The following is a 17,465-nucleotide window of genomic DNA, read 5'->3' as shown; positions in this document are numbered from 1 at the left end:
AGAGGTAGTATGAAATCAGAATGGAAAGAAAGGTTAGAAAGGATATTGAAGATTCTCAGAGTCAAACAGTATTTTCTCCTAGAGGTGATAGGCATTGAAACTTCACCAGTGACTCTAGGAAGCAGGTCACAAGTGGGTGCTAGTCAGGTCAGTCTGTTGTACGTCAATGAAGGAAATTTGTTTCAGTTTGCATGCTTCTTTCCAATGTCACTATAAATAAAAACAGATTTTTGTCCATTGTAAAGCATGGAGTTCACTGGCCTTCCAGTAGCTTTCTAATTTAACTAATTATTCTCACTAAGTGTTAAGCTGTGTTTCCTTCCTACTTAAAGACTGCAGGTGATGTCAGTGTCTCTTGGGACAGACAGAGCACCACAGCCACACCCTGGTTACAGCCCTGGGGCTGTGTGTGTGTGTGTGGGGGGGGCTACAAGGAGGATGTGCAGAAGGAGAGGGATCCCTTGGGTATCTGAGTCCACACAGCAGAGAACATGGGTGAGGAGGAGCTCCTGAGGGGCCATTGGTTTGTGTCTTAGGCTTCCCACCCAGTATTTCTCACTGTGCTCTCAGAGCTTGCCTTTTTGCATTTCTCACAACTTTGGAATGTTTTTGTGATCCACCCACAAAAGGAGGATGGATTCCTTTTTTTTTTTTCCTTTTCTGAAATAGAAATTTGAGGTTGGTAGAAAAAAGTACAATCTCAAACGAATTTAAATCAAAAAGGATACAATTGGCCAAAGTTTTGGATTTGGACTCGGGAGGCTTGAATTTATCTGCCACGTACTGTGCTGTGACTTTGTTTGAGTAGTTGAAACTCCCTGAGCCTCAGTTTCCTCATCCGTTAAATGCAGAAACCAATCCTTTTGCTACCAACGTCCTGAGTCATTATGAGGAACAGGTGAGATAACATCTATAAAGCCTTTTGCAAGCCAGAAAATACCAAGTCTATAAATGTCAGCAATTAGTAAGTGTTGCTAAGAAAAGAAATTATTCTAAGAGAAAATAAAATTAAAAAAAATCTTTTTCATCTCTAAAGTGTGCCCAAATTCTTGCCCATGGCATTCAGAAGCCAAGCCTTTCAGGACCTCAATGGTTGGCACTTTTGCTAAAAGTGGGCTCATAATCTAACTATCACACTACAGCTTCTCTTCTCCCTCATATCTTTCCCAAACAGAAGCATATACCAAATACCTTAGAAATCCTCAAGGGGGATATCAACTGAGTTATTAAAAATTACTTGGTGGCCAGTTACACTTCATTATTTCTAAGGAAGTTAAGTATATTCACTTGACTCAATGCATTTATTTTTATCACAATTGGGCACTGAGTGGATAATGAAGATAATTTTCCAGTGGAGAGAGATTCTAGAATTATAGTTGTAGATCATTCTCTGCTCTTTTTGAATGAAGTTCAAAAGCCAAAGTTACTACTAATTGATTCTTTAAAAAAAACAAAACTCACAAAAAACCCCAACAAAAACCAAAATATATTATGCTGATAATTTTTTAAAAAATATATAACATTAATTCCAGAAAACACTTCCCATCCCCAACTTTGATCTGAACCCTCCCTTGTGTAAAAGAGAAATAATAAATCTAAAACAGTGGATAAACTGATCAAATATCATAACATATGCACTATTCTGCCCCAGGGGTCCCCTTCCTTTCGATCTAGAGTAGTTTAGTTTCATTACTTGCTTTCCAGAAGTTTTACTGGTTATTCACTTAAAGGTCTGCCTCATGTGATCATTGCTTTTACATTGTTATAACCATTCTATAAATCATTCTTTGGGTCCTGCTTGTTTCAATCAGCATCCATTTGTAATAGTCTCACATTTCTCAGAATTCTTCATGCCTATATTTCTTACTAAACAATAATATCCAATTTCATTGTCATGCCACAACTTTTTTCACCCATTCTCTAATCATAGGTCACCAAGGTTGTCTCTTGTTCTTTCATAGGAAGGGATTCTATTCTGGCATTTCTTTCTTTTGAAGGATATTTAAAGCCTTTCATGATTTAAACCTCTATTTCATGTAACACTTCATGGACTCTGCCTTCCAGCCAAACTGGTTTACTTATTTTTTTTCCTACACATTTCCTTCGATATTTTTATAGAACCTCTCTCCTATGACTTCCTCCTCATCTCAATTTCTAAGAAGCCTCAGCTTCTATCAGTAGGATTTATAGACCAATTAAAGTTTTGTAAGTCACTTTCCAAATATAATCCTACTTGTTTCTCACAAGAAGCCTGTAAGTTAAGTTCAATTATGATCCCTATTTTAAACATGAAGAAATTAAGGCTGAAAGTATGACTGATTTGCACAGGACTGCACAACTAGTACATAAGACAGGATTTGAATGAAGGTCTTCCTAACTCCAAGTCCCGAACAATACCTACTGAACCACCCAGTTGCCTCAAGAGCTTACTCCCAGAAATCTTTCCTGTTAACACCCTCTCTCTCTACAATAAGGCTATATTTAATTATCTGTGGAGAAGGAGCGGGTCATGACAGATAAAGGTCTGATTCCCAAACCAAAAAGACCCAAGTTTGTTTTGCCTCTGACAAATACTAGTGGCATGACCACAGACAATGCCCATGGCTTTTCAATGACCCCTAGTATTATAAGTTGTAGGAGTTGTAGATAAAATTAAAGATCTAAAACAAGAAAAAAAAGTTTGTAGTAACTGCAATGTCTAGCATTTCTATAGCACTTTAAGTTTTCCAAAGCGTTGTACATGTATTTTACCTCATTTGTTTTTCACAACAATCCTGAGAAGTGAGGTTATCTCCATCTTACTTATGAGGAAACTGAGTCTGAGAGAAATTGAGTGAATTACCCATACAGCTAGTAAATGTTTGAGGCAGGATTTGAACTCGATATTTCTTGATTCCAAGTCCCTAAATCTATCCACTGTACCGCATAGCTAGCTGTCTCTTTATCTGTATTGATGCTTATTGTGAAGGAGGTTTTAGAGAAATCACTTTTCATTTTATCTCAGTATACAAAGTGCTTGGAATAGGGAAGTTTTACCATGTTACTAGCCCTTTCCTGGACATTTCTTCCTCTCTCTCCCCCATTCTCAGACAAAGGATAATTTATCAGTTTTCCACCTGAAGTGTGGCCCCCAGAATGGAGCACAGGACCCCATTCGTTGTCTGTCTTTGGGTCAAGGACAGCACAGGAGGAGCCTGGTATCTGCCTTAAACTTGGAACATTCCATTGAGCTCCTCATAATTTTCAATAATAAGTGAATGTTTAAGAAATGCTTATTGAGGGCAATTTTGTCTATACTTTATGTTAATTCTTCTGTAACAAGTTATGTTGCCTTCAGGAAAATGCAAGCTATTTGAGGTCAGGGAACATTTTTTATTTTCTTTATGTCCTTAGCATAGAGCCAGGCTTGTTTGTGGTAGATGCTTAATAAATGATGAATGAATAAAGGAGTACATAGCTGATTGGGTTGCTACAGAGCCAAAGGTGGGCTTAAACCAAGATGTTCAGAATGAAGCTGCCATGACATCTCTGAAATTTTACAAGACCGAACATGCCTTTCTACAAAAGGAAAAAAGTAACCCCAGGATCTTAGGGAACTGGAGGCAATGGTGCCTGCCCTGCCCCACCCACACTCAATAAACAAACATTAATGAAACATTAATGAAACATTCTCTAAGTGCCAGGCCTTGTACTCCTTCTTCTAAGGACACAAAAATGAAAGTGTCTGTATATAGATATCTACTTGACATATAGACTATACATGGGTCTATAAAGTCCATATACATACACATCTCTCTTTGTGTGTTTGTGTATAAAATCATTCTGGAAAGATAATTGGGAGCCAGCTTATGAAGCCAAACGTCCAAGGGGCAGGGAGATTGGTTTTAATAAACACACACACAATAATAATAACTCAATAAAATAATAGGTGAGGCATTGTGCATATTATCTCATTTTATGTAATGGCAATAGGGAGACACTGAGGATTCCTTGCTCAGACCAGTGCTTATAGGGACATCATAACTTTCACAGAGTTCACTTTAAGCTCTCCCCAACAATCCCGTGTGTTTATTTGAATATAAAGGACTGATTTCCAGAACAGGCTTTGGAGCCAACCTTACCCATGCCTGTCCTCCTCTCTAGTTGGCTTGCACAGGGGATGTCAAAGAGTAAAGGCAGGGGCAGAGCCTGCCCTATTCCCGAGGCCCTCTGAGGTGGGAAGCAGAGTCTTGAATTCCTAAACTCCGGAACAAACAAACAAACAACAAACAAAGGTGTCCTGGCCCGCTCCCCGGCTGCTGCTGCTGCTGCTGCGCTTAGGTTTTCTTTCCCCTCGGTTTCCTTTTGACAAAAAAAGATCCGGGAAACTCGACAAAAACCGTTAAAACCCTATTGCAGCCGAAGCCGCAGCATTGGGGGAAATGGGAGTGCGAATCATTAGCAGCTGCGAGTTAGATGAGCACACTAGGGAGCCGATCCTCTCCCAGGGACTCGTTTTCATTTTCATTTTCATGGCCACTGAGGCTGGCCAGGCCCTTAAGGCCTCCAGTTCCTGTACAGAAAATGCGGCTGGAGGGTCAGCAGATCCTTCCGTTTGGGGAAAGCCCTTCCTTCCATCCATCCCTGCGTGCAGCTGGGATGAAAAGAGGACCTGATGCTGGAGCTGAGGGGAAAGCCGCGGTGCCCTTACAGCCGAGGCTGTGGGCAGCCGTCTGCTAGCGGACAATCTCTGGGATGGGAAAACTGCGAGCGGACCGCAGCAAATGCCTGCTGCACTTGAGAAATCAGTTTCAATGTGAGGTCAAGGTCATAGGTTCCCAACTGGAGGTCAGCAGCCCTTAGGATGGGAGAGGACATTCAAATCTGGGCAAGGCTCTGTCTGGTTTGCTAGTCTGTCTCCGTGACAGCGATTTGTCAGGGTGCAGGCGGGTGGGGTGGGGGGTGTAGCTGCATATCGGCCAGGTTCCTGGGGCACTCCGGCAGGGAGACAGCTGGGGGATTGTCCCGCTGTTTTCCCCTCTCTGTCTGTGCGGAAATTTCTGTTCGCTGGCGTTAAGCACAGCACATTATAGGCAGGTATTTTTGCAATCAATCGTTTCCTGCGCACACATGCTCACCGAACACTGGAGTTCAATAAAAAGTTACAGGGATAGGATAAAAAAGAAGCTAGGTGGTTCTGTTTTAGAATCAAACTATAGTGATGACTAATAAAACCTTAATACAGTTGGTGAAATCAGGCTACCAATTGCAGAATGAACCAAGGGAAAATCGTGCCATTTTTCCTGCGATTTGTATTAAAAGCACATCTTTGGAAGAGCCTCTTTTAGACGCCTGGGCCCCTCTGTTGTGACTTCCTTGAAATGTTTCTGTTTTTGTAAACTTCCTTCTCCCTAGAGAAGTTTTATTCCAGATATAAATATCTGCAGTTGGTTCACCATTTCTTAGGCATTCATTATTCTTTTGAAATAACAGCTTATAAATCAAACCAGAATGTAGTTCAGGTATGGTCTGACGTGGAACATTTTCAAAGGGGCTGGAATGCAATCCTCTTCTGTGAATGGGTGGTGGCTGAAGTTGCCTGTGAAGGCCCACAGCCTACTGTCCATTCGTCCATCCGTAGGTACGCTCTGCCTCCTCGGGCCATGTCGGTGACAGGCTTTTCCTTTTCTTAATAAGAGAATTCCCTTGAATGAAATTTTTATTTGTTTATTTTCAAGGTGAGAGGATAGAGGATAAGATGAAGAAATTACACTCCTTGGAAATATTTTTCACCCAGACCAAAAAAACCAAACAAAAACAAAAACAAAAAACCAAAAACCAAACAAAAACAAAAAAAGGGAAAAAATGAGAACTGGAGTTTTAATATTCTGTATTTAGCAGAGGAAGAATAAGGAAGGCTGGCATGCATGATTCTCTAGTGCTCCAATACTCATCACTTGGACTAATTTAATAAGTGCACGTTAATTTAACAAGAAGCAGTGAATGTTTCATCCAATACAAGACCCATTGTTTCTTCCAGTAACCAGGAGATTACAATCAACTCACTGGTAAGAGAAAACAGCAAAGAAAAAAAAAATCAGTGTTTTTGGTCACTGCATTTGAGAGAAAATCTCAGTCTCCTTTGTTCTACCCTTACTTTTGGTATTTTACAAATAATATTTTTCATAGTGATAACTAATCAGTCAGGAAAATACTATGATCCTTGACTTTGCAGATAGATTATAGACAAAATTGGCAAACATGGTAGGTGTGTATGTTGGGCTCAAAATGTCTGTATATTCTGTTTTTATAACAATTTTCCAAATTCAAAAGTTGCAGAATTTATTTTCTTCATGTACCTATAATATTATCTATTCAAAAAGAAAAAAAATCTATTCTTTCATAATTTGGGGAAATCAGACTGAGTGGTGGACTGTTCCTAAATGTGATAACTGTATAATTCTGCTCTGCAGTGTCTCAGGGTGAGCCGCACAGCCTCCGGAAGGCTCGGCATCAGTGGGTTCATTTTAAGTAAAAATCCATATTCCACTAGATGGAGCAAAGCAGCAGGAGTTTTTGCAGATGGGCATAACTGCTTTCAGGGTCAGCATCAAGAAGTTTGGGGGAAAATATTTCTTCTTGGAGAAAAAGACAGGATCATGCAAAGCCTCAGCCATTATAGCATGAAACGTTTTCTGGGGAGATACGGTTGGTTGGTTTTTATTTTCCAGTTTCTGACACAGATCCTTACAAATGAAAATGAGTCTAACTTTGTTTCCCCCTCTCTTCTTTTAAAAGGTCAGTCCTAATTAGTGCTTAGATAACCGACATTAATTGAAAGATAATTTATTTCGTTTCGAGGTGTGGCTTCCTTGACTTGTACTTCTCCTCACCCCAGCCTCCTCTTCTCCTCCAAACTACCCCTCCCCCCAAAAACACCCCACCAACAACCAACCAAACAACCAAAAACAACCAAAATAACAACAACAACAAAATAAACTCAAGGCAAACAAAAATACTTCTAGGTCTATACTTAAGTGGATTTCTATAGTAATCTCATCCGGAGCCCAAGTGACTTTGACTCACTGGCTTTTAATGAAGTTTACTGGGAGAAGATTTAGAAGTATTTAAATACTGGAACTGGCTTTGAATTACTGTAGTTCAACCAGAGATTTAAACAGGGCTGACAGAGCAAGGCTATGCAGGAGATATATGAGAGGGTGCTTAACAGAACCTACAATCCTTTATCACTCTTGAAACAGACAGAAACAACAGAGTTGAGCTACTAGTTAGCAAGAATAATTCCTTAAAATAGCAAATTACCAGACTGATCTCCTTCCTCCAGCCTGGCTTCTCCTTTTTACCCCACCTACCTCCACATGAAAATGAGAGAATGCTTGTTTCCATTAACAAGGACATGACTTCTGGCCCATTGCCCCAGGAGCAAAGAGGCCTGGCTCTGAGTTCACTTTCACAGATGAAAAGACAATGATAAAGCAACAACACAACAATCATATTTACATTTTACTTTAAGGTTTCTAAAGCACTTTTCAAATATTTAATTTGATTCTCACAACCACCCTGGGAAATATGTGCTGTTGTTTTCCCCACTTTACAGATGAAGAAACGGAGTCAAATAATAAAGTGACTTTCCCAGGGTGATACAGCTAGTAAATGTCAGATTGAATTTGAACTCCAGGTCTAGTGCTCGATCCACTGGGCTATTTAGCTGCTTTTACTTAGATAACAAGGATATTGAACCCAAATTGGCTGTGAAATTTGCAATGTCAAAATTGTACTTTAATAGCAATTTATCATAAGACTGTGTCTTCCTTGTCTTAGAAACTGGAAGACAGATAATGTGTTTTGAAAGCTGCCCCTAATGCCTGGCCAATTCTGCCCAGTAATTGAGGATTTGTTGACAGGTCTTCCTCCTGGTGTAAAGAACCATAAATTTAGATTTATAGGAAGATCCTTTCAAAAACACTCTCTCACTTAAAGAAAGAGATAAGCTTTTGCCTTCCACCCCTCAGCCAGAAAGCAGACTCTTGGGTTGTCTCATATTTGGGGTTCAAGTTGGACTCTTCTTGAAGGCATGGATTTTTATTTGTTTTAATCTCACCTTTGTATCTGAAGTGCCAAGTTTATTGCTTGGCACACAGCAGGCACTACCTAAGGACTGGGTTTGTTAATTTAAATTGGGAACAAATGGAAGAGCAGAAGGAAGGCTTCTGTGTGTTGCCATCACTGATTTGTCAATACTGTGTCTCTAAGATCCCAAGCCCTAGGTCCTCCATTCATAGTTAATGACTAAACTGAGATTGGGATTTGGGAATTAGGTCCCTAATCCCTTATGCTAACCAGTAGGCCACATCTCCACGTGAGAATTTAGGCTCAATGTGCCGAGTTCAGCAATTGTTTCTGGGAGCTCTTCCCTCCCCCCAGGATGGGTTTTCAGGCTGGAAGCTGAAATTCCAGAAAGCAGAGTCATATGGGGGTGGGAAGGTGTGGAGGGGAGAGGAAGGAGCTCCGGTTTAGGATTCAGGCTCTGGTGGGAACATTTTGGAAAATGTAGGTGCTATTTCCTGCAATCAAGGACTTGCCAGAGCTTGATAATCATTTCCCAGCTGTGTCGTTCTGGCGAATTGTTTCTAGTCCTGGTGAATTCATGGCTGGGTTTGCATGTTAAAAATGGGAGGAGACCAGCTCCATCTTGCTGATAGAACGCAGGGAATAGAAGTCCCCCAGCTCCTCCCTGCCTGGCCTCCACCTTGAAGGAAGCTTGGCTTTGTGTACACGTGTGAACTGGAGTATGTCAGGCATATTTCTGCTCGATTTGTGTCAACCCTAATAAGTCAGTTGACAGGGTAATAAATTGGGTGTCTGCTCCAGGCCTGGCACCTCTACGGGAAAGTTAGGGGGATTTCAATCCCAGGCAGCTTCACTTTCTTTAGCACAGGAACCTTTCTCAGGAGGCTGTCCATGCTTTTTCCCTCTCCTCCCTTCCTTCTCCTCCCTTCCCTCTCTCTTTTCCCCTCCCTTTCTTTCCCCTTTTTCTCCTCCCCTTTCTTCTCCCTCTCTTCTTTCCTCTTTTCTTCCTGTTTCTCTTTTCTCTTCTTCCCTCTCTCTTTTCTCTTCACCTCTTCTCTCCCATCTCTCTACTATTCTTCCCTTATTTTCTTCTCCCTCTTCTTCTGCCCATTTCTTTCTTCCCTTCCTTCCTCTCCTCTCTTCTCTCTTGCTCTTCTTCAACTCCCTCTCTTTTCATCTCCTTTCTTTTTTGTCTTCCTCCTCTTTTCTGCCCACCTCTTTTCCTCCCTCTCACCCTCTCTTCTTCCTTGTTTTCTTCTCATCCCCCTCTCTCTTCCTCTCACTTCCTTTTCCCTCTCTCTTCCACTCCTCTTTCCCTGTCCCCCACTCTTCTCCCCTCTTTCTTTTCATTTCTTCCCCTTTCTTTTCTCTTCATCTCTTCTTTCCCCTCTCCCTTCTCTCTCCCTCTTTCTTCTCTCCCTCCTTCTCATCATCCCCTTCCTCTTTTCTTCTTTGTCTTCTCTCTTTTCACTCCCCACTCCTTTCTCTCAGCCTTTTTCCCCTTTCCCTCTCCATCTCTTGTATCACTTGATCTCATCCTCCTACTCTTTCCTTTCTCCTTTTCTTTCTCTTCCTTCTTCTCTCCTCCTCTTCTCTTTTTTCTCTCTTATTTCCTGTTTCTTTTCATTTCTTCATCCTTTCTTTTCTTCCCATCTTTTTCTGTCTTCTTTTCCTCCTTTGCTCTCTTGTCCCCTTCCCTCACTCTCTTCTCTTTCTCCCTCTCATGCTGTCTTCTTTCCCTTCTCTCTTTCCTCCCTATCTCCCTTTTCTCCCCCTCGGTTTTTTTCTTCCATCCTCTTTGTCTCTATCTCTGTCACTAAAGCATTATATGATAATATTCATTCTGCTTGTCACTAGAAAACCTTTTTCATGTGGAAGAAAAAGCATCAGTATTTTGGGAAAATAACAGTAGCCATAATTCATACTTTTCATAGTTATTCGAGATTAGCATAGCATTCTCCTTATATGAAGGAAGTGTACCATAATTATGGAAATCCCCATTTCACAGATGAGGAAACTGAGGTTCACATAGTTTAAGTGACTTACCCACAGTTAAGTTACACTGCTGAACAGTATTCAGGCTGGAATTTGATGGAATTTTAATCTTCCTGACTCTTAGATCTCTATGGCTAGGAACCCACCCTGGTGGAGGTGCTGAATTCAATGGCAGGACTAGGGTCCATTGTTATCAGTTAATTTACATTTCGTCGTAATCCTATGTGAGAGGCTGACCACAAAGACCAGGGGATGCTGCACCTTTTGAAATGTGAAAGTCTTGATCAAGATCTCTCCACTCTCATCCCTATCTTCCAAATGATATTTCTTTGCCATATATTTTCTGTAGCTTGATCTGTTTCCCTCCATTGCCCATCTATCTGTCTATCTGTGTCTAGCCTTCTCACCTAGTGAGAGAAACAAGTTAATATCCTCTTGCCAGAAGAGAGTCATTTGGAACACTTTGCTCTTGGGCTTGACAGATCAGTACTATGTAAGCTCACTAGATAGCAACTTAATTGGTTTGCCATTGAAACACCTTCATTCACATCCAAGTACCTTGCTTCCCTTCATATACCCTGTGGTCCAAACAAACTGCTTTCTTCATCTGTGATATACTTTTCCCATACCTTTTTACTATCTCCCAAACCCCGAAACCTCTCTTTCCTTATGTCTGTCTCTTCAAATATCATGTTCCCTTCAAAACTCTGGTAAGTCCCATCTTTCCCAAGAATTCTCATTTCATATCCCTCCATATACTAATGTGCCCCCCATAACCTTTTATTTCTTCTACGTGTTATTTGTTATTTGCTTATATTGCATGTACAAGTTGCCTCTTTGCATTAATGTAAATACATTGTGAGTGTAGACTGCTTTCTTTCTTTGAATGCCCAGTGGCTGGTAGAGAGAAGGTGTGTAACCAATGGTCACTGATTTGATTGATATGGAACATCAGTTTTCCTTGCACATGCTGAAATGTTCCCGGTGCAGTGCCCCAATGTTTGCATCTCTCTCTCTCTCTCTCTCTCTCTCTCTCTCTCTCTCTCTCTCTCTCTCTCTCTCTTCCCCCCCCCCTCGAGAACACTTTCTTTCCAAAGATGGAAGAAGCAACAAGGTGTGGGAAGTTTTATTTTGGGAGGTATTGCTGGAGTGGGGCTGAGCCAGCAGGAGCACTAGAGAAGAAATAAAAAGCCTGATGTCCATTCCCATGCAACCTAGATTTGGGGGAGAGCAGATTTCATGAGGGTCAGAGGAAGGAGAGGTAGGATCTCTTGATTACTACTGGGGCCCAGGGTGCTTCAGAATGCAGTGAAGCATCTGTTCCCAAAGTGGCTGAATGGCTTCGCCTCATTCTTGGTGCATTAATTCAGCTAAAACCAAACAGTGACCTATCGTGCTTCCAATTCTGCTCTCTTTGGTTGTTCAGGAGCCAGTGACCATATGAGGGTAACTGCGGACTTTGCAAGCCATTTGGGTCAGATAGGAATCCCCTCTTTCCCTGCCCTAGTTATTTATATTTTATGTACCTCGTAACTGTATCAGCGGCTCACTTCAAACAAATTCCCTGTATATGACCTCACCCTCAGCATCTCTGTAGGGGGAACAATTTTTCCCCTATATACTTTTTTTTTTCTTTGGGAGCATGAAGCCAGGTTTCAGGGGGGAAAAGGCCAATGAATATCCTATCCCTTTATTTTTTTTTTCACATCTGTGGTCGTTGGTAAGAGACCGAAGACTTGAAAGTTGGAGAATGTGTTATTGACAAAAGCATTTGTCACCTGGTAGAGATCCAGTGATGAATGAGATGAATACCTTGGAATCAACTGGTATCCAGACGTATCTACAACAAGGCAAAAAAAAATGGGCTTTAAAGAGAATAAAGGTTTATATCACTTAACAAATGGGGTCCGAATCGAGAATTTTTTTCTCATCATAAAATCTCATCATTAGTGGGGGAAGAGAGAGAGAGAGAGAGAGAGAGAGAGAGAGAGAGAGAGAGAGAGAGAGAGAGAGAGAGAGAGAGAGAGAGAGAGAGAGAGATTAAATGGAATATGAAGGTAATTCTTGAGAGTGTAATTTTAAAAGACAAAATAACAATTTTACATGTCTCTGCTGAAGCTGTGGCTATTTTCTGGAATACTTTACACATAAACAATGCACTGATGAGTGAAAGTTCATGAGATAATTTGTTTAAATCACTTTGCAAATCTGAGAGTGCAAACATTCACCATTCATATGCATCTACCCATATCTCTACAATGCACCTCATTGTTAAAAGATAGCCCATGACAGTTTCTCCTAGTTAGTTTCATGGGAGGACAGTTCTCCTGAGCCCCAGCCCCAATGATGCTGCAGGGGTTTTCTCATTTACTTGTGGGTCTCCTAGTAAATCTAATAATGGACTTTGAGAAGGAAGCTGCTGGGTGGAAGGAATTTGAGAGCATTTCTCAGCACATCATCTCTAATTTAAACTCATGTCTTAAGATGTGGTGAGGTGTAGTCTGGCTCAGCCCTGGGAGCGGTCCCCATTTTTTATGACTTATTCATCACAGTGCCCCTGGGAGGTGGGCTAGGATTGGATTTAACAGATGAGAAAACTCAAGGCAGAGAATGGATAAATTACTTATTTCTGGGCTTCTACCCGGAAATCAAGAGCAGTGTTAAAGTTAATACTCCTAAAGATCCAGGCACTTATTTACCAACATTCTGGCTCTGATGCTTACTAATGATGCAACCATCAGCGAATCACTAACTTCTGTAACGATTGGAATGACGGCACCTGCTGGATACTTACTGTAGAAGAGTTCTGCCCATGAAGCGAAGGTCTTTGAGGGCAAGACCAGGAGTCTTTTCTTTGGGAGGAAGTGATGCGGACTAGTGGGAGGAGGAAGGAAGAGGCCTTTCTCTCTCTCTTTACCAAATTCTTATTCTCCTTAATAAATGCTTAAAAGTCTAACTCTTGCTAAAGCTTATAATTTATTGGCGACCACTCATTAGATATTTTAGACAGTTTAGCTAGAATTTTACCCCTTAACACTTCCAAGCTTCAGTTTTCTCATTTGTAGAATGGAGATCACAAAATTGCAACACTTATTCAGTTGTTTTTCAGTCATGTTTGACCCTTTGTGGGCACATTTGAGTTTTTCTTGGCAAAGACACTGGCATGGTTTTCCATTCTCTTCTCCAGATCATTTTACAAATGAAGAAAATAAGGAAACTGAGACAAACAGGGTAAAGTGACTTCTCAAGGGTCACATAGCTAGTAAGTATCTGAGACTGGATTCAATCTCATAAAGATGAGTCTACCTGCCTCCAGGCCCAGTGCTCTATTTATTGTGCCATCTAGCTGCCCACGAAGCTAACATGAACCTAACAAGGTTGCTTTGCAGGAGAAAACTTTAAGTCCTTATATGAATGTCAATTATTTGTCATTATTGGGCCAAAAGCAGTAGTTAGATGGTTTAATGGTTAGAGTGATAACCTCAGAGTGAAGAACACCTGAATTTCATGCCTGCCTCTTAATCTCAGTGGCTGAGTGAGCCTTGGCAAGTGGCCTTCCAGACTTAATTTCCTTATCTGTAGAATGGGGATAATAATAGCATTTATCTCCCATTGTTGTTGTGAGGATCCAATGAGACATTCTTTATAAAGTGCTTTGTAAGCCTTAAAACACATGATGATGATGATAGTGAAGAAGACAGTCATGATGACAGAGTATTGCTGGAAGAACTGAGAGGTTAATGGATTTAAATACAACTAATATGGCCCAGACTCATCTGGAATATCCAGGTCTTTCAGGCTCCAAGGCTGGCCCTTTATCCATTATGCCACATTACACATATCACTTCTGCCAACGCCTTTCTTTTTTTATGATGGAGAGATGGATGACTCTTGATGAGCCACAGCAATCAGCTGATGACTTGTTGATTGTTCTGCTATTGACTTCCAAGCAAAGAAAGCACACAGAAATAGGCTGACTTGCAAGGGGAGAAATGCTCCAAAGAAATATATATATATATATATATGTGTGTGTGTGTGTGTGTATGTGCGTGTGTGTGTATGTGTATATATATATATATATACATATATATATATATATACACACACACACACACATATATATATATATATATATATATATCTGGAATGTGACCCTAGTTCTGTTCATATGTAATCATGAACAGAACTGATGCAAAAGAAAATGCTGGGAAATAATTATTTTTCAAAAGGAAGAAATGTGCCCTCACAGAGGGTACTAGAGATGCTAGGTCTGGCAGATAGTCTGCCAGCCAGGCCAAAATCAGCTCTGAGCCCTGGGCAGTTCCTTAGGCAGACAAGTCTTTCAAAGTGGGGAAAAGTTTAACCATGCAGAGTTCTGGTGAGAGATAAATGAGGATATTTAAAGGGTCTAATTTCAAAATATTAGTAGAAGAAATTAGTAGCTACAACCTTACTTATTGAAGTGAGTTCTCATTGTGCCTGGGCAGGGGCCCATAATGCATCAGGGTCTCTATGAACATTATTGAAGCTTGTAATATACGGTGTGTGCATTATCTGGAAAGTGTGAAAAATGGAGGCAAAATTAAGGTAGGGTGGGTGGAGCTTTATTCCAAGATTCTAATACTTAGAGGGTATTTCTATATATTTCATTTGTTTAGTACCTTAAAAACAATCAAGCTTAACAGCTTTTGTTAAAAGTAGAGAAAACCTACTCAGTCAGGAGGATTGTGCTTGCTCCTTCTCTATCACCAAATCCCACTACAGGCTATAATTCCCTAGCAACAGCTTGATGATTCCACCCAGAGCAACATGGGCCCACATACCTAAATGAATTTGTCTTTAAAGTTGTTTTGTGTGTGTATTTAATGACAATATCCTTGAGGGAAGGAGATTTTTAAAAGAATTATTTTGACCCCTCCTTTGTATCCAAAGTGCCCATCACCAAGCAAGAGCTTAACAAATGCTTGTTGATTAATTAATTGAATTTTGCACCACTTGTCTGGAGCATGCTTGCACACACATGCTAATAACAGCTCTGCCTCACTGTGTATGTTCATGTGTGAGTGAGTGAGAGGTGAGATTATCTTCAGTTAAAATAAATGCTATAAGAAAGAAATCAATGCATTGGAAACATGAGACAAAGACAATGTCTCTTCAGTCTCAATGGATACATCACTTTCCATTTCAGAAAGCTTCCATTGGGTTCTTGAGCCACCACACAGTTGGTGCATATGGTTGGGGAAAAATTTCACTTTGGAATGTGTCAGGACTTTTGTGAAATCTCACCTGATGCATAGGAGATGATAGAAAGAGCCACATCCTTCATTTAATGAAAATGGAAGCCTGGGGGTCCTACTGGCTCTCATGCAAACTGATGCCCTTGGTACCTTGGGGACTGTTTGATTTTATATTCAAGCTATGTGCTTGTATACATGCTTAGCCCTTCTCCCTCCCTGCCCCCAGGGGAATGGCAGCTCTTTGTGGGATAGGCTATTTCCCTTTTGGCTTTGGTTATCTACAATGTCTGACATGGAATCTATATTTTCCTTCAAAGCTCATGACTTTGGTGAAAAAATGCCCTGATGTCCTCTCTCCCTTTTCAGATTATCTTCTATATAGTCACCTGATTTCATGGGTGTTGTATTCTTTGTTTTCCCTGACCTCAACTACCTTCCATTAGAAAGCCACCTAGGAGAAGGCATTGGATTGTTAAGGCAGCTACTGTCTTTTGATTCTTTTTTTTTTTCCTCAGCACTTAACACATAGTAGGCACTTAATTTTTTTTTCTTTAATTGGACTGAGTTGAACTGAATCTCCCTGGTCTTCAGTTTCCTCATCTATAGAGTGAAAGGGTTTGGTTTAAAGGCCTTCTCTTTCCCTTTCAGCCTTGGTGTGATGATCTTATGAATACAAGATCTGTAAGGGCAAGAGGTGGGTTATTCTCTGCCCTGATATCCCTAAGAACCTTGCACAATGTCTTATACAAAGTAATTGCTTGATAAAGGCTTATTGAATTTGCTAACTATGATTTTGGTTCTAGCACATGAACCTGAGGACTGCCTTTGTTTCCTTTTCAGACTCTTTTTTAGGAGTATTGAGTTGTCCACTTATGTTTATGTCTGGGAGAATTATAGACTCTTCAATCTGCCTTGGGATTCTCCATGGACATGGTATTTGACCTTCTTGGGAGTTGACCTGGGTTACTATTGGTTCCACCGCATGGCCCACGGTAAGTGACAGGGAAACATCTTGCTGATGATTTGTGTGTGTGATGGTTGTGAAGTGTATTGAGATTGATTACAGAGATGCCTTTGAAATCTGAGTGGAAAAAATCTTGTCCTTGTGAAGAGGAGGATGAAGATAAAAGAGGGGATCAGAACATACTTTTTAAGCTTTCCCCCCTTTCCCATATTTACCACCAAAGGCTGGATTATACTGGATATCATCTGAGTCTTCTGCCCACTGTCTTGCACCCATTTTTCATTGTTCCTGCTGAAGCCATCCTAGATAAATGGAAAGACACTTGTAAACAGTGCAGCCTTCCCCATTAACCTGACTGAACGTGATTTTAAAGAGAGCTGGGACAACTCGGTGCCCAGGTAATATGGGGCAATGCCAGGAATAGGTAAACCTCATTCAACTTCTGGGCATCCCTTTCACATTCCCAGGGAAAATGTAATCAGCTATGAACTCAGGAGAGTGGGCCATTCCAGGGTTATCAGGCTTTGAAAAAGGTACTCACCCAAGGCCCACCTCACCTAGTTCTGTAGAACCCTTACCAGGTTGGATTCTAGATTGTTCCCTTCAGAGGGAGAAGGACCAAGGGGGTCTTCCTTCAGAGTGACAGCTTTGTGAGGCCAAGACAAAGTAGAGAAGGGAGGGGCACTATTTCTGAAGCCCTACAGGGACTGGCCAGAGTCCAGAAGGGACTACAGAGCTGGGAAAAGGAGGTCACAGCTAGGGGAGGATGATGTTCAGCACTCAGAGATGAGTGCTGAAGAGATTCTGCAATAGAATGGAGATGAGAGGGAAGTGTTCAGCCTTGACCCAATACCATGGAAAGGAACTTAGCATTTTGGTGGGTGACTGAACTGAGTGGGGGTTGGAAGGAAGAGGAGGAGACCTGGAATAATAATGAGGAGGATGGGAGGTTGGGTGGGGGAAGAAAGATCTGGGGGAGGATAGTTAAGGAAGGTATGCATGAGTGCCTGTAAGGGTGGGGGAAGGATGGGAGGGAACACAGCAGAATGTCCCTGGGGGCAACAGGAGAAGAAATATCTCTTAGTCTGAGGGGAAGCATTGAAAACATTGGTTTTTTTTTTTTTAACTTTTCAATCAAATGGCTTTTTATTTTGAAAGAAACCCATGTCATAACAAAATAAGCATCAATGTTTAGAGAA

General features: G+C 41.1%; 1 protein-coding gene across 1 annotated transcript in view; it reads left to right on the top strand.

The window, feature by feature from the left end:
* The window catches only part of AGMO (alkylglycerol monooxygenase), a 367,408-nt gene that overhangs the window by 5,682 nt on the left and 344,261 nt on the right, over positions 1–17,465 (top strand). Inside the window, exon 3 of the mRNA XM_043969423.1 lies at positions 16,143–16,294. Coding sequence (XP_043825358.1) covers positions 16,143–16,294 — 152 coding nt within the window. The remainder of the gene's footprint in view (positions 1–16,142; positions 16,295–17,465) is intronic.

This window comes from Dromiciops gliroides, chromosome 5 (assembly GCF_019393635.1).
Source record: "Dromiciops gliroides isolate mDroGli1 chromosome 5, mDroGli1.pri, whole genome shotgun sequence".
NCBI lineage: Eukaryota > Metazoa > Chordata > Mammalia > Microbiotheria > Microbiotheriidae > Dromiciops > Dromiciops gliroides.
The sequence above is the reverse complement of the archived record's forward strand: the minus strand, read 5'-3'. Positions and strand labels throughout refer to the sequence as shown.